The 18,414-nt window shown below is 42.9% G+C and overlaps 1 protein-coding gene across 3 annotated transcripts; it reads right to left on the bottom strand.

Moving 5' to 3' along the window:
* Positions 1 to 725: 725 nt before the first annotated feature.
* Positions 726 to 13,529, bottom strand: LOC106576055 (RUN domain-containing protein 3B-like). Of its 3 annotated transcripts, XM_045698493.2 has the most exons (11): positions 12,903 to 13,529; positions 7,875 to 7,990; positions 7,594 to 7,727; positions 7,053 to 7,138; positions 6,804 to 6,893; positions 6,622 to 6,702; positions 6,316 to 6,493; positions 5,811 to 5,968; positions 3,406 to 3,535; positions 3,049 to 3,152; positions 2,822 to 2,959 (listed from the first exon to the last, which is right to left on the bottom strand). In XM_045698493.2, the coding sequence occupies exons 1-10, from the start codon at positions 12,995 to 12,997 to the stop codon at positions 3,078 to 3,080; spliced, it is 1,143 nt and encodes a 380-aa protein (XP_045554449.2). In that variant the 5' UTR covers positions 12,998 to 13,529; the 3' UTR covers positions 2,822 to 2,959; positions 3,049 to 3,077. The 3 variants fall into 3 exon arrangements, with proteins under 3 accessions (XP_045554448.2, XP_045554450.2, XP_045554449.2); XM_045698492.2 differs by lacking the exon at positions 3,406 to 3,535 and having other exon boundaries at positions 726 to 2,959; positions 12,903 to 13,502; XM_045698494.2 differs by lacking the exons at positions 3,049 to 3,152; positions 3,406 to 3,535 and having other exon boundaries at positions 726 to 2,959; positions 12,903 to 13,517.
* Between the last annotated feature and the right edge of the window lie 4,885 nt (positions 13,530 to 18,414).

Raw genomic sequence — 18,414 nt, 5'->3', positions numbered from 1 at the left:
AGTCTTACCTTAAACAAAGCTTTGAAGAAACGGCAGAGCTTATTAACTTCTTTAAATCCATCCAGCTGCTCCTCTAAGGGCTTCAGGCCAGTCTAAGAGCTCTTCCTACAATTCATTTTGCTCATTTACTTGTGATCTTTTAATGATTGCACGCAAAATTGGATGGATTTATGAGAACGTCACATTCTTCTGATCAATCTAAACAGAACAAGGCCTTAGAAAAGTTTTGCTTTTCAAAGAGAACATCAAGGCTGTACAAGTACGACAGGGTAGCTGGATATGATAAGTAACTCTTCTGCACTAGACATTTGCTAGGAGGGAATGATCCTGTTATATCTATCTATAAGCCATTTTATAACTAGACTAATATTTTATTTTTTTCTCAGCTGTTTGTATCAGTCTTGTTTAGTGAGCAGGGATTTAAATATGTGTTGCTGGAGCTTCCTCCTACTCCTCAGTAGCTGCTGGAGTAAGTTGTGATTTACTGTGCTTAATTTGACTCCTGTGGTGACAGAACAGGTCATTAAACACCAGTTTAATGTTACTGTCAGGGACTTTATTTTGGAGCAGGGCCTGCTGGGTTAAACGTTACATACCGCTCTAACGCTAGGAGCGTGGTAGGGGAAAAACATGGAGATCTATGTGTATACATGGGGAATGAACATACTGTACTAAACATACACATTGGTACGGGATACAATTCAAACAAAACACAAGACTAAATATTTAGTACAGTAGTTTATTCAAAATAGGAGAAAATAAATTAATCGAAGTAATAAATCAATGTGCAATATCGCAATACAATTAACTGTGTGTGTGACAGACACAGAACACACCCTGAACACTTTCCTCACATGTCTCTGATCAAAATAAATCTCAAAGCAGTCAGACACAGAACATGTAACCCCAATACAGACTTATGTTCAACCTAACCAAACTGTTCAACCTAACCAAACTGTTCAACCTAACCAAACTGTTCAACCTAACCAAACTGTTCAACCTAACCAAACTGTTCAACCTAACCAAACTGTTCAACCTAACCAAACTGTTCAACCTAACCAAACTGTTCAACCTAACCAAACTGTTCAACCTAACCTTGTTGAACAGAAAACATTTCCTGAGAACACAAACCCTTTGACGCATAAAGACAACATAATACTGTAGTTAAATCCAAAACGGATTGTGGATGAGATATTCAATAATTTTTTTAAATAATAAATAAACATTCGCTGGCACACACCCAGAAAAATGTGTTTGTGAGGAGGTGCTGACTAATGGCAAATAAACTATCAAAATAAAGTCTCACACTACATATATAAACTCCCAGTCATTTATTGGGTATTTACCAATGTGTCGCCATCACTGTGCCTGAAGAAGGCACAGTGATGCCGAAACGTTGGTAAATACCTACGTGCCTACCCTGAAGAAGGCACAGTGATGCCGAAACGTTGGTAAATACCTACGTGCCTACCCTGAAGAAGGCACAGTGATGCCGAAACGTTGGTAAATACCTACGTGCCTACCCTGAAGAAGGCACAGTGATGCCAAAACGTTGGTAAATACCCAATAAATTACTGGGAGTTTATATATGGAGTGTGCGACTTTATTTTGATAGTTAATGAGATACATTCAATGCCATCAATAATATGATTATGGCTGCAAGTCAGATACCACAGAGGATTAACCGTAGAAACTGAAGACATAAAAGCAATAAAAGCAATTTCAAGGCCCTTCCAACATGGAAGGATGATTACACTAAAGACTTATAAATAATGAGGATAGTCCAGTCCTCTGGCAGGAATACAATACCTAAATATGTCCGTTCTTTGAGATGTATTTCTTTGGCCGGCTGTGTCTGACCCACCATGGCCATCTATAGTAGAGCTCACTTAAGTTGCCAGGGTAACAGGCCAACACCTGCAAGTTGATGAGGCATGAACAGAACCACTAGTCTACAGGCTTTAACACTGTTGAGAAACAAGAAACCCTAACCTTCAACACTCCTTACCCCTCCCTAAACAAAGCCTAAAGAAAGCAATTCCTCAGGTTGTGTCAATCTCTGGGACGCTGAGCATGTTTACATCATGAGGAGTCCATCAAATTGAAGAGGTCAGAGGTCAAAGATACTTTTAAAACACATCACCATTTGTGGTTCTAGACATCTTGTGATAACACTCCCCCTGCTGGCCAGGGGAAAGACCTCCACTTTAAGTGACAACAAAAGGGCTGCATCCCAATAGTGTCAAGTGGTATTCTCCTTGGTCTGCAGTGATCTGAACACATAAGATAGGTGACAACAGTATGCCTACCCGGAACTGGCTTTCAAATATGCAGTTGTTTTCCCATCGTGCAGATATACAACAAACTAATAAATAAACATGAGGTCGGTCCTGGTCAATACAGTCCTGGTTTTTCCAACGGCTCTGCGCTTACATTGAAGGACTGACTACTGAAGCGCTGGTTCCAGGGTCAGTTCGAGTTGTAAATTCCAAATGATTGACTGCGGCTCTCATGTTTTGAGCTATGAGTTCCTTCTTCAATATTTCTTTAAAACTCGGAGTTCCTGGATCCAGATTCCATGTGATTTAGTCATAGAAATTCCAATAAATAAATCTCTGCACAGTTGTCTGATTCTACAACCTGTGTTGCATCTCTGGTAATCTATCAATTGAGCCTGGGGACGAGGTTAGATCTCTGGGTTGAGGAGGGGATGGGGTGGAATGTTATTCAAAAAGGCTGAGTTCCAATTCCAGGATCCAAATCATCTGGCTCCCTTTCTCCAAACCATGTGCTGGGTCTCTTGGTCTCTGGTTCTAGGACGGGGTGAGGTCAGGACTGGTCATCTCTGTGGTGGGGCTGGCTAGACACTCACTGGACTTCAGGCTGGCCAGTGACTTATTGCTGGCTACTGACTGCAGAGACCCACACAGACCTATCAGAGAGGGGGTGTCCTCCTTCTCTGGGGAGCAGAAGAGGGGGTTAACACGTGCACAAAATAACTATTACTTATTGGTAGTGGGGGGATAGCACAGAAACGCACACACACACCATGGTGGTGCCAGTGTGAGCTGGCTGGTCTAGTGTCCAGGTTGAGTGTGTGTGAGGGCTCCAGAGAGGTCTGGGACAGCTGCTCTAGACTCTGGAAACTCTTCCTGTAGAACACACACAGAGACATTAGAGCGGACTCTCTGGATGCATCTAAATAGTGTGATGGTTACATTGGACTAACCATTTGGAATGTTAAAATTCATATTTTTTTCACAGCACTTCACAGATATATATATATATAGTAAACTGTGTCACCACATTTGGGTGGACCGTATTAAATCATACTATGGCGTGTAAGGAAGTGAGAAGTCGTGGAATAGGAATTTATCCGTTTACATACTCCTCCCACTGCCCTACCCTATTCCTGTATAGCATGGTATCCAAGGCAACAGCATTGGTATCCATGGCACTGGGCGAAGGCCACTGATTGGTCAGATGTGTGGTCAGTTCTTGTCTGGACCTCAAGTCATGGTTCTTCAGCACCGTCCTTGAGCAGGATGAAATATACACGCACACGAAGACATAAACCGCTACCGTCAAGGCACGAGCTACTCATATTGTGTTCCTGGAACATTCTGTCCCAAAATATGCTACGTATCCCAGTCTCTCTCTGTAATCTCTTCTGTTGTGTCTGTAAATCCATACCCCTGACTGATTGTTGGTTTGAGAGATGACTGCAGTTTCAACCCAAGCATTTGGAAAGCTAAGGAAATCCTCACAATCCAAATTAAAATATTGATCAGAGGATGGAAAGGAAGAGATCAACTTGATCACACCATTAATTTAGAGACACTCTCAGTGATAAACCAAACTCCAAACCATCTCCTCTGATGATTCACCCAGGCCAAGTCATCACACCAAGGTTATTACAGTAAACAAATTATGAAAAAAAACTATACTAAACTATTATCTTTGACTCCAAAATGAACTCAAATAAAATAGAATGGGGTTTTCAAGCTTCTGAATCTGGCAGGCCACATTGATATTTAAAGGTAGATTCAGCAAGATGACGTCGCCATGAGCAGCACCGCAGATATTGGGGGGTTTGAGTGGTAAGGCCGAAAGCAACCGACTGTAGACAAAAGTCGAGGAGTGAAGTCAGGGGAGATGCATCTGCGACAGCCGAAAGTAATGTGGTTTTCCAACAGCAAGGCTCAGATCAACATGGCAGTGTTGCCATCGTTTATAAAATGTTTTCTTTATAAACATCTATTCCCCATATCACACACACTCAAACTGAAATCATAGTATAGTGTACATTGTACAATCAATTAGTGAGAGAGAGGCTCAAATAGCATATATCTCCACACATCATGGCAAATTGGTTCCTGTTTCAGTCATGTCTTTGGTCACGTTCGCGTGGGTCAAACAAAAACACCCTAATGATTGGTTGGCAATAGAGCTTCCCACAATACAGGCGATGGCTGCAGAATTAAGTTGGTGAAGAGCAGAAACTTGCAGTCGACTGCAGTCAATGACCTTTGATCACATTTTTGTAATGTTCATTCAGTTGACATGTAGGCGCAAGTCAGACCATTTTTTTCCTCCCACAATGCAACACACTTTGAAAGGCTTGACAAAAGTGATCCGCTCTAACACGGCCATTGAGATTTGCACGATGCAACATGGTAGCTACGGGACCAAAACAGAGGAGAAGTTAAGCCTCACGTGCCAACGCTCATAGTTGTGGAAATTGACGTACTACTACTGTGTACACAGTGCGTCTACGTCATCTTGCTGAGTCTACCTTTAAACCTAACTTAAAAACCTCTTAAGGATCTGACCCTCAATTTTCACCTAAAATGACATACCCAAATCTAACTGCCTGTAGCTCAGCACATGCATATTCTTGAAACCATTTGAAAGGAAACACTTTGAAGTTTGTGGAAATGTGAAAATTAATGTAGGAGAATAACACGCATCTGGAAAAAGATAATACAAAGAAAAAAAACATGCACTTTTTTTTTTAACCATCTCTGAAATGCAAGAAAGGCCATAATGTATTATTCCAGCCCAGGCACAATGTAGATTTTGGCCATTAGATGGCAGCAGTGTATGTGCAAAGTTTTAGACTGTTCCAATGAAGCATTGCATATCTGTTCAAGACTGCCTAATTGGTTTATTAATACATTTAAGTTCATAATTGGGCACTCCTCAAACAATAGCATGCTATTATTTCACTGTAATAGCTACTGTAAATTGGGCAGTGCAGTTAATTAACAAGAATTTAAGCTTTCTGCCCATATCAGCCATGTCTATGTCCTAGCTCCATAATCATATCAGCTCAACTGTCCCGTGGGGGGGGGGGGGGGGGGGAACACCTATGACCTGACCCATCACCTTATGTATTACTGGCCCATAGTGGCATAGGCTACTCTGTCCCTAACACTAAAATATTTTTTTTCTTCATAAACTAAATTAAAAGAATAAGTGGATCAGGAAACTGACCTTCAAATAACAAGCTTAAAACTACTAATAATAACAACCTTGCGTCACACACACACTTTCCTATACCTGTAAGTCCAAGTCCTCAGAGAAGTGGGGACATTTTGCAGGTCCTCACTTGTGAAAATAACTATTTTAGTCTTAGGGGTTAGGTTTAGGGTTAAGATTAGAATTAGTGGTTAGGTTTAGGAGTTAAGGTTGTTGGTCCCCAAGAAGTCCTCACAAGTATAGTAAAACATAGCTGTGTGCACTACTCCTGCATTCCCTGGCCCTCTCGCTGTGGTTAAAATGTCACACTCACAGATACACAAACTCACAGTTGGTCCTGGAGCTCCAGTACGATGTATTCCAGCTGTTCCTTCTCCAGTGTGTGTGAGAGGTGTGTGTCTGTTAGTCTCTGCTGAAGAGCTTTGTTCTGAGGAATCACTTGAGACAGCTGGGCCTCTCTCAGACAAACCATCTCTTCCAGATAACACTGGAGCACACACACACACACACACACACACACACACGTGAGTTGTTGCATTATTACATTTTTCGCAGTAGCAAAACAGATAAAGAAGGGGAGATTTTAGTTTTGGTAAAGGAGGCACTATAGATTTGTACTCTGGTGAGGATGGAATGGATGATAAAGGTGTGTGCGTTTCCATTTCCTCAACAGAGCACTGACAGTTAGCCTGACATTTTGATTTCTAACTTTCCAATTATTCCACAGACACCTCACAGTCTGTCTCATGCACAAATACACCGGCATTCTATAATGCAATACAGTGTTCTGCAGCACACACACGTACAATACACACACACACACTGAGACTTTACCTTCTGTTCCAGTGCCATGCGGTATTTCTGCTCGAGTCGTTTACACCTGCAGACCCAGCTGCTCTGCTCAGTTAAGATGGTCTCCGCAGTGCTGGCGGCCATCTTTTCAGGGGTGTTCTTCTCGCTGCCGCTGCTCCCCAGGGTCCTCAACTCCTCATCACTGCTGATGCTGTTTTCTCTACACAGGGGGAAAGGGCACACTTCAGAGGGTACTACAGAGGGGGTAGGAGTTCAATTTATAGGGCACATACAGGGGGAAGGGTACATAATAGCAGGTAAAGGACTAAAAGATTGAATCCCACATACCTCTGAATCGACTTCAGATAGGGCGTATAGTCAATCACCGCTGGGCAGCTTCCATTCAGCCCCTCCCCTTTCAGACAGAAGCTAGCCACCAGAGGAAAATACACTTTAATTGAGACCTTCACTGTATAACCTGAGCTCTGACTCAGCAACACTATAAATAATATACAGTATGATACGAGTACCTGAAGTCAATGGTGTTGAGACCGATGAGTGTATCTGCTAGCAGCCCCGCCTCCTCATCTAGCATGATGGCCCCATCCTCATACCATCTCCTACACATAACATAGAACACACACACACTAGCTCCATCCTCAGAACACACACACACACACAAGCTCCATCCTCAGAACACCTAAAACCAACACTCAACTCAGTCTGGTGTTTTGTATTGCCATTGTGTGTGTGTGTGTGTGTGTGCCAGAGAGAAAGACCTGGTGGTTTTGAAGTCCCTCAGGGCGGAGGAGATGTACTCAGACAGCCTCTTCTCCATCAGCACCAGTCTGATCCACGCCCGACCCTGTGGACACACACAGTGCTTAAGTTTCCATTATACATCAGACCTGCATAGTAGCTCTTTAAAACAGACATCATTATAATACAAATACATACTGCCCTTCCTACTTAGCCACAGTCAGCTGATTGAGTTTGTGCACCTGCACGCAAGTGTGCATGCATGGGTGCGTACATGTGTGTGTGTGTGTGTGTGTGTGTGTGTGTGTGTGTGTGTGTGTGTGTGTGTGTGTGTGTGTGTGCTTGTGCTGGAGCGTTCTCTTGGACAACACTACAGTATTTATTGTTTAAAGCTTCTGAACAAAGCTGTCTTTTGTTCTGTGTGTAATTTCATCCAGCGGAAAAGGCTGAGAGAGTTGTGTGTTTTAGATCAGTGGGAATATTGATGTTATCATTAAAGTCCATGGCTCAAGGCTTTCCAGCGTAACCAGCAACCTCTCCCTCGTGCAGACACACACACACCTTAGCTCTGGAGGAGCGTACATTCTCCATGGTCTCAATGCTGTGGATGCAGCTGTGAGAGACTTTACTGCAGGCTGCTTTCACATAGTCCCAGAAACTACGATGAGTCTCATAACCAAACCACGTAGTCTGACCTGGGAGAAGGGAGGGAGAGATAGAAAGAAGGGAGAGAGAGAGAATGAGATTGCTACATTTATAGGTGGCATATTGACTCCTATACCCAGCCACCCTGCAGTGGTCCAGATGGGAAGGGCTTTTAGCACGTGTGTGTGTTACTCTACCTTTGAGTCTGTGACTGAGGATCTGTTCCAGGATGGAGACGAAGTTGGTGAACTCTGGAGATGAGTCGTCTATCGTGTCTAAACAGGAGCGGTCAATCAACGTCTTCACTGAAAACCTGCACACACAGTTAACGGAGTCTGCACTGGTTTCCAACCGGATCAGCGCATTTCTCTGACATGTTAAATGTGACTCTAGGGAGATCATCTCTGACTGAACAGATGATTTACAGGCTTTAGGAAACACAATCTCTACTGCACACTATCAGTGGAGCGTTGACAATATACAAATAAAAAACACTGTCATATAAGCATATAGGTAGATTGCACAGAGGTCAGACTGAGGCATGACAACAACGATAGGGCTCCTGACCAGAGATACTCTCTAATTAGTGTCTAGGTTATTAAGCACCGAGGAGATTTAATGGAATGAAGCAAACACAGGAAATGACTGTGTTGATTCTGGAATACAGGGATGCATCTCAGTAGACTTAAATGGCCTCATGTCCATGTTGGTCAGACAAAGATGCAACAGTCATCTCTGTGCTGTGGGGTTTATACTGCACAGACACACAGTAGCAGGTTGAGTGGCAGTGGGGTGACTGGGCAGACGAAGCTTTATCTAAACAGGACAGGCAATAAGGTTTCAGTTTTTTTCCTTTACATACACAGAGAGAGGGAGACATACCAAATTACCCCACTAGAATCCCCATACTTTAAAGACAGATTTCCCCCTGCGGGATGTCGACGCTATCATTTCCAGGGACATGTACTAGTCTGTGGCGACCTAAATGCCAGAAGCGGACACCTCAGCACACAAGGGGACAAACACCTACCTGGAGGTGACAGCATTCCCGAGTGGCGCAGTGGTCTAAGACACTGCACGTCACTGCAGTACCTGGTTCGAATCTGTGATTTTGAGTCCAATAGGGCGGCACACAATTTGGTCCAGCGTCATCCGAGTCTGGCTGGGGTAGGCCATCATTGTAAATAAGAATTTGTTCTTAACTGACTTGCCTAGTTAAATAAAGATATAATTCCGTCCCCCATATGCCCAACTACGACAACAAAAACGGGTCACAACTCCTGCAGCGCTGTTGCACACTGAGTATGGTATGTACATAGTCAATGGTAGGCTTCAAGGGGACTCCTACGGTAGGTACACCTATAGCTCATCCCTAGACTACTTTATCACTGACCTCAACCCAGAGTCTCTCAGATATATACAGTTGAAGTCAGAAGTTTACATACACCTTAGAGAGGTGTATGTTTACATACATTTAAACTCAGTTCACAATTCCTGACATTTAATCCTAGTAAAAATTCCCTGACTTAGGTCAGTTAGGATCACCACTTTATTTTAATTAAGAATATGAAATGTCAGAATAATAGAGAGAATGATTTATTTCAGCTTTATTTCTTTCATTACATTCTTTCATCACATTCCCACTAGAACAGTCTGCAGCCTCACCCTGCTAGAATCTGAAATCAAATGTCTACAGTTTGCTGATGATCTGGTGCTTCTGTCCCCAACCAAGGAGGGCCTACAGCAGCACCTAGATCTTCTGCACAGATTCTGCCAGACCTGGGCCAGGACAGTAAATCTCAGTAAGACAAAAATAATGGTGTTCCAAAAAAGGTCCAGTTGCCAGGACCACAAATACAAATTCCATCTAGAGACACCATTTCCCTAGAGCACACAAGAAATGATACACACCTCGGCCTAAACGTCAGAGCCACAGGTAACTTCCACAAATCTGTGAATGAGCTGAGAGACAAGGCAAGAAGGGCCTTCTATGCCATCGGAACACAAAATTCGACATACCAATTAGGATCTGGCTAAAAATACCTGAATCAGTTATAGAACCCATTGCCCTTTATGGTTGTGAGGTCTGGGGTCTGCTCACCAACCAACAATTCACAAAATGGGATAAACACCAAATTGAGACTCTGCATGCAGAATTCTGCAAATATTTCCTCAGTGTACAACGTACAACACCAAATAATGCATGCACAACAGAACTAGGCCGATACCCGCTAATTATCAAAATCCAGAAAAGAGACGTAAAATTTTACAACCACCTAAAATGAAGCGATTCCCAAACCTTCCATAACAAAGCCATCACCTACAGAGAGATGAACCTGGAGAAGAGTCCCCTAAGCAAGCTGGTCCTGGGGCTCTGTTCACAAACACAAACAGACCCCACAGAGCCCCAGGACAGAAACACAATTAGACCCAACCAAATCACGAGAAAACAAAAAGATAAATATTTCCAATGTGTCAAGTAATTAACAAAAAAAAGCCCCTTGAATTGAAATGAGAGAAGAGGAGACAGAGAGAGTGAGAGAAAGAGAATAAACACAGCATGCATAACCAGATGCTTTTAGTGGCCTACTCCTCCACTTCTAAGAAGGCATTTAGGCACACATAGATCTGATGACATGTAGACAGGTGCTCAGAGGTCTCAGGAGTACTTAAATGAGTGCCCGTCTACCCTGTGTACCACTGAATCCTCATCAACAAGTTCAGACCTAAAGCGTTTACGGTTGTCCTTATATATCCCCCCCCAATCAGTGATTAGAAATGACAGTTCCCAGAGCATGGTAGATGACATTCAAAAATATATGTCACATGCTTTGTAAACAGGTGTAGATTAACAGTGAAATGCTTACTGACGGGCCCTTCAACAATGCAGAGATAAAAATACATTCTAGAAAAAGATAACAAGGAATAAATACACAATGAGTAAGGACAACTTCGCTATATACAGAGGGTACCAGTACTGAGTGGATGTTCAGGGGTACGAGGTAAAGGAGTTCGATATGTATAGGTAGGTATAAAGTGACTAGGCAACAGGATAGATAACAGCAGCAGCTGCGTAATTAGTGCAAAAAAGGTCAAGGCAGACAGTTAAATAGTTAACCAATAGCTACCCAGACCAACTATTTAGCGGTCTTATGGCTTGGGGTTAGAAGCTGTTCAGGGTTCTGTTGGTTCCAGACTTGGTGTGTCAGTACCGCTTGCCATGCGTTAGCAGAGAGAACAGTCTATGACTTGGGTGGCTGGAGTCTGACCATTTTTAAGGCCTTCCTCAGACACTGCCTGGTATAGAGGTTCTATATGAACTGGGCCTTACGCACTACCCTAGCGCCTTCCGGTTGGACGTCAAGCAGTTGCCACACCAAGTGGTGATGCAGTCAGTCAAGATGCTCTCAATGGTGCAGTCAGTCAAGATGCTCTCAATGGTGCAGTCAGTCAAGATGCTCTCAATGGTGCAGCTGTAGAACTTTGAGGATCGGAGATCCCATGACAAATCTTTTCAGCCTCCTGAGGGGGAAGATGTGTTGTCATGCCTTCTTCACAACTGTATTGGTGTGTGTGGACCATGATAATTCCTTAGTGATGAGGACACAGAGGAACTTCACAGCCTTGTCTGCATATTAAATCAATGAAACCAATAAACTGTATCTATTCATGTTCTGCAGCAGTGTTTGATTGGATCTGAACTCATGCCACAGGATTTATATTTTCATTATTCAGATCATTGGTTTTGGCAGAGTCGGTCCTGATGACCCAAAGCGAGTATTAAGACCAGAGCAGTTGCTCACTATAAACTAACCAATATTGAACCCAAGTGCTCTGCATACATCAACTAAGAATTTGAGAGCTTGGGGCTAAGGTTCTATCTGCAAAATGATGATTCTGAGATAATTGGCTTTATAGTTCCGACCCCTCATTGGTTTGAAAGGTGTCAGCGATTTTTATCTTGTATTCTGTTGCACTTAACATGAATTGGGGTATTTAGACTACTATATAGGTAGAGAACATTGAACAGAACAAGGCTATGTCAATAACTCAATCTGGACAAAATGCAGATAGAACCTTATAGTCCCAAGCTCTCGATTTAGCTCACTGAGAAAGCCTAGGCATTAGCATTAGAGTCTTTGGGAATCAGGCAAGGTTACGCACAACGTGAGCATAGTTCACCAAACCAACTAAATAATATCACAAGAACTGCACATTAAATGTTTTAGAAAAGTGAAATTCCTGGACAAAACACTGACAATGAGGTTGTGAAAAGCCACTCCAGAAAGGGATAACAAAGCCTGATAACTCTTCTGTTGTGCTTTCCTCACCAGTCACCAACCATGGCTTGGAGATGAGATACACCACCTCGCCATGAAAATAAACCCCAGCCCTGGGGACTCCCTGCTTTCTGATACCAGTGATCTTTAATGGCGATACACCAGTGGTCATGTGTGGGAGCAGCAAAAAGGGGCTCGTGTGTCTACTAATTGAGTGGGAGTATGTAGCATATATCTACAACATAGATGGTGTATCTACCCAATCTCTTCACTAGAACCACAGGGGGCATACGGCTGGGTCTGATGGAGCTATACTTGATAGGGCGTTCAACAGCATGTTATCCACAGAGAACGACATCTAAAACACACACTTTCACATGTGGGAAATAGGACCAATATAAGCACCCACCAAACTATTATTATTTATACTGTTCGAAGAACATGAGACGTCAGATTAATAGTTTAAGAGAATCGTCACACATTGCACAGTTCCGTGCCAATTCATAGCTGTGTGTTGAATTGTCTTCGTTCATGTGAAATATATAGACTATACCGGTATTGAGTTGGGCACCTAATGAATGAAGGTAACTGTGATTCCATTAATGATTAAGGCTCATAGGTGGCGGAGGCGTGCGTGTGTGTGTGTGTGTGTGTGTGTGTGTGTGTGTGTGTGTGACCATTGGAGAACCCCCAGAACTAGTGCGGCGTTATAGGTTACAGTTCATGTCGATATAACACCATCAATACTGTAATGTAAACGCGATGCCACTGAAGCAAGACAAAGGATGGTCGGTTATGTGCGCTATTTAGAAATATAGCCTATACCACCAATTAGCCTACCGTCTTCAACAGCATCCACACACAATCCCCAGTCGCGTGAGAATGTGGTCATTTATCATCTCACCAATTAGTAAATTAACACAATCAAGCCGAGCATTCTTTTACCTGCAGACAGTGAGTAGATTTCTCCTCTCCACAGCTCCGCTTCTGGCAGCGTCCTGTTTGCGAGCTACATGCAGCCCCAGGCTACGTGACGCCATCCTCGCCACAGTTAGTCGTATCTCCCCCGTGTAGGTGCGCAGTATTTGCTGTCCCTGTTTCTTTTAAATCAGCAGGTTGGGTTCAACAGTGCACGCCACCGCACGCGGGCTCTATCCGCGTCACACCGGCACGCTCGCTCGTTTGTTGACAGTCAACGTATAAGGGCAAGAGGGAGGTGGATGGATGAACAGAAATCACCCAGTAATTTGGGAGAGAAACAGTCACGGGGTTGTGCTACAACGCCCAAACCAAGTGCCGGGAAGTCTGATGGGTTTAAATGCCTGTTTAGAGCGAATTAGGCTACCGATGGTAACCTCGATGGTCTTGGGAGACGAAGAGACTTTCTATGTGTGCATCCCAATAGTATAAAAATAACTTTATTCTCTCCTACATCTGCACCCATCTAAAAGGTTTCATGAAAATGTTTCACACCAAACATACCCTGGTCCCAGATTGGTTTGTGCTCATGTCAACTCCAGTGCTGTCATTGTTAAGCCAACATTTGGCAGCCAATTCAATAAGGAGTTATGGCATTTAGAGTTCGCAAGAGAGTAGAAATAGACTGGCATCCAGGCTAGCTGAAACAAGAGAGTTCGTTTAGGTTTTGTCTACTTCCTGTACAGGCCCAGTTGCCTATTATTTCATAGAGAATGAAAGAGGACTCTAGTAGCCGAAAGGCTATATCAGCATGGGCAGCGCCATTGAGGGCCATTTTAATGTTGTCAACTTGGTGGGACTTCCAACTTCAAGACTGTGGACAGTGGCTGGCTGAAGCTGCAGCAACGTCAATGGCCACTGGGAGAATCACTTGAAGAATAATCATAGAGATAGATTCAGGACTCATCTTTGTATCAGTGCCATTATAGTGTCTGTGGTAGCATGGGCAGCGCCATTGAGGATATCTCCATATTGAAGTAGTACATTTTATTTTTCATGACTGGCTGATCCTTCCTGATGACCAGGTTGGACATGACTCCAACAGGATCACCAGGAGGTATCAGCCGCTGTCCAGTCTTGTGGTTCTCAAATGTCAGATCGTGGGTGGTTCCGATGGCCGCTATCCATGGTGCTGAATCTGGATCTCTGCTACTAGCGCTATTTGCTGGTTTGTTTACCTTTATCATTATTTGTGAGACAAAATCCACCGCAGGTCTAAAGCCCAACCTTTACTGAACAAAAATATAAATACAAAATGCAACAATTTTAAAGATTTTACTGAGTTATTGTTCATATAAGGAAATCAGTCAATTGAAATAAATTCATTAGGCCCTAATCTATGGATTTGATATAACTGGGCAGGGGCACAGCCATGGGTGGGCCTGGAAGGACATAGGCCCACCCACTTGGGAGCCAGGGCCACCCACTGGGTAGCCAGGCCCAGCCAATCAGAATGAGTTTTTCCCCACAAAAGGGCTTTATTACAGACAGAAATACTCCTCGGTTTCATCAGCTGTCCAGGTGGCTGGTCTCAGACTAGGTGAAGAAGCTGGATGTGGAGGTCCTGGGTTGGCGTGGTTACACGTGGTCTGTGGTTGTGAGGCCGGTTGGACGTACTGCCAAATTCTGTAAAATGATGTTTGAGGCGGCTTATGGTAGAGAAATGAACATTCAATTCTCTGGTAACAGCTCTGGTGGACATTTCTGCAATCAGCATGCCAATAGCATGCTCCCTCAAAATGTAAGACATCTGTGGCATTGTGTTGTGTGACAAAACTGCACATTTTAGAGTGGCCTTATATTGTCCCAAGCACAAGGTCCACCTGTGTAATGATCATGTTGTTTAATCAGCTTCTTGTTATGCCACACCTGTCAGGTGGTTGGATTATCTTGACAAAGGAAAAATGCTCACTAACATGGATGTAGACTAATGTGTGGGGTAGCTTAGTGGTAGCTTAGTGGTTAGCGTGGTGGGCCAGTAACCAAAGGTTGCTGGTTCAATTACCTGAGCTGACAAGGTAAAATCTCTTGCTCTGCCCTTGAGGAAGGCACTTAACCCTAATTTGCCCGAAGGGTGCTGTACTACTATGGCTGACCCAGTAAAACTACACCTATCTGGTGTATGTGAGAATAAAACAAAAATAAATATGTTAGAAATGTCAGTTTTCAGGTAGATGGGGACCCCCAGTGGCCATGGAGTGAGCTGCAGCTGTTCTAATACCTGAATCTTTCCTCCCCTTTCCTGACAGACCAATCAAAATTCTACTGAAACAGACCAATCAAAACTCTACTGAGACAGACCAATCAAAACTGTTTTGATGTGTTTTGCGTTGTCACTTTTTTCTCTGAGGTAACAAGATGCCTCATCTCAGGGCTTAAACTATTTTCTAACTAAACAAGAGGTGCCCCTACTGCAGGGGTAGGCAACTAGATTGAACCGGTGCCGATTTTTGTTGGAGTGGATGATCAGGGGGCTGGAACATAATTATAATAATTTGTTCACTGCAAATTGTCCACAACTACGCCCAAAAATAGATTGCATTTGAAAATAACAATAATTCCATACCATTGTATTTGGAAATAACAATAATTTCATACCTTGATTAGATTGAGACACAATCACATATGTCTCTTTTTAGTCATAGGAATACGAGGTGAACAGATGACCTAAAACAAACTAATTGTGAGCTGAATTCCTGGTGATTTTAGTCATTTAGTCGTGGGTTGCTCTTGCAAAAGAGATTTTCAACCTCAAGGGTATTTTCTGATTGAATAAAGGTTATTAAACAGTCTTTACCAATCATAATCTCTGACCCTGTTCTTCTTCCCCTGTCCCTCAGAACTGGTTGGAACTGGTTTGAGCCTGAGAAGAACCCTGAAGACTAGAATACAGACTTGCGCTCCACACCTCAGCTTCTATCACTGACCTCCTGTCTGTGTAGTCACTAGTTCTGTGATTAATATCAGAACAAGAGAGAAAGAGCAGATCTCTCTTCCTGATTCTCAGGAAGTAAGTAAAGTGGAAAATCTGAACCTATTGAAGTTTCTCAATAACAGTTGAAAGAGCTTCAGTGAATGATTCATAAATATAGAAGATTATTCAAATCCAATCACATTTTTTTTGTCACATGCGCTGAATACAACAGGTGTAGATTTGATCTGTGAAATGCTAACTTCGAGCCCTTTCCCAACAATTCAGAGATAAAAAGGAAAATGGTATATTGTCTTTGGGATGAATTGGTGTCTGAAGTTTTGACAGGGAGGAGGGACCTTATCTGACTGACTAGTAACGGATTCTTAACCTACTTTTGTGAGACACAACCTCGATCTGTCTGTAGATTGACTGAACAAACCTAGATACTTCATATATTCATCCTATAGTAAGACATCAACAACAAGGAAGTTAACCTATCCTAACATGCTTTTTGTCTTAATACCTTTTAACTCATATTACTCCAGTGCCTATATGTTGCTTTTAGGTCAATCCTTCATTAACCGGTGACATCCCTTTATGTCATCCACTTCTACTGAGTCAGAGTGTGATGGAAACCCAAGAAGTGATGTCACAGTATGACACCCCCTTTTTTTATGAGGATATTGTCAGTGAGTGACACTTCATGGTTCAACGTGAGAACACAGTGGTAGTTGATTATATGGCATAAATAACCCAAGAGACTAAAACCTCTGGATAGGCCTACAGGTTGAGACTAATGGTAAACATGTGCTTCATAACATCAACAATAAAACAAAGAAGTGATAGGAAAAGGAGACATAGATGGGGAGCATATTATGATCGCTGAGCCGTCTGTCTGTCTGTCTGTCTGTCTGTCTGTCTGTCTGTCTGTCTGTCTGTCTGTCTGTCTGTCATCCATGTCTTTACTAGATTGTCTCTGAGCTTGAATGACAGCTGGAGTCTGGCTGGCTAATATCTGTTACCACAGTGATGAAGGCAGAGAGAGAGGAGGATTGAGAGAGGGAGAGAGAAAAAGGTAGGGCAGAATTATAGATTGAAAGAGGGGGACTGAATGAAAGAGAGAGAGACAGACCATTGCGTGTGTAGTGTGAAAAGTCTCTGTTACAAATCCACCCCTGGCTGTTTAGTCAGACTCTACTGATGCTAGCTGGGTCCTATCTGCTTCATCATGACACTACCTGATGTACGTCTGTCTGTCTGTCTGTCTGTCTGTCTGTCTGTCTGTCTATCTGTGTTTGTGTAGAGAAGCTCCTGACTAACGGTTTTATGGTTTTTATCAATAAGAGCAACTCACTGGCCACCATACTGTCTGTCTGTGGGTATGTGAACCCTGTGCCAATCCCTGATGATGACAATGATTAACAAATGTAGAGAGGTACATGGCAGTGTGGGAGTCTTTATCCCTTTACAATTCTACACAAGCTGACAGAAGTCATTAGAACAGAGTGAACAAGACAAAGCACTAACTCAGACTGGAGGAAAAGAACATCATCAATGTTCATTTATAGTTGAATGAACAAGTTGAGCAAACACATCATTTTTAATTGACTGAATTTTTGGCAACGTTTTCTCAAGTTGGAGCTAAGTTTGGGCCAACAATTCTTTGTTGTTGTTCAGGTAACACTTAGCCCCAAAAGTTGAGTAAACAAAAAAATAGTATGTGGAACCAGTTACTTAATTAGTTGAAACAATCGATTTGTGGGGTTTCTTTTCTTTTACAGTGTGTGTTCTCAATGTAATTAATAACAGAAACGGTTTTGGCCTAAAGCTGAACAAGTACAAGTAAGGGGCATTGGAGTGTGATAGTAACTCAATTTTTATTTTATTTAACTAGGCATGTCATTTAAGAACATATTCTTATTTACAATGCCTGCCTACACTGGCCAAACCCAGACAATGCTGGGCCAATTGTGCACTGCCCTATAGGACTCCCAATCACGGTCGGATGTGATACAGACTGGAATCGAACCAGGGACTGTAGTGACGCCCCTTGCACTAAGATGCAGTGCCTTTGACTACTGCGCCATTCGGGAGTTTTACTATAGGCTAGTCCTAGATCATTTCTAGTCATTGTTCACTCTGTGTTCTAGGCACGTCAATAGATGAGACAGTCAATAAGATGTTCATTTTGCTGAACTGGTAGGCTCTCCATTCTTTATAAGAGATTGGACATATGGATGCTATATGGCTATATGGATGCCCACTGCTGGTTCACGATGTTGTGAGAGAGAAAAATAATATCACTTTTGTAGAGTAGCGTTGGTTGTCTCAAATAGCGACAACATGAGATGGCCATGTTCGGTATCTAATGTAAGTTACACAGACACACACTCAGCCATAACCCTATAGGTCATTGTCGCCTCCCTTAAAGCAGCTCCTGACGTCGAAGTCAAGGACAGACAGACGTTTGATGGACATCAGAAGGTGTGATTTGAGCAGGGGCGGCACGCGGCAGTAAATGATGTCACCGCGGTGTAACTATGATATAAGAGAAGAGCTGCTGCC

Source organism: Salmo salar, chromosome 02, assembly GCF_965601325.2.
Source record: "Salmo salar chromosome 02, fSalSal1, whole genome shotgun sequence".
NCBI lineage: Eukaryota > Metazoa > Chordata > Actinopteri > Salmoniformes > Salmonidae > Salmo > Salmo salar.
Note: the sequence above shows the minus strand (reverse complement) of the source record. Positions and strands in the feature narration are given on the sequence as shown.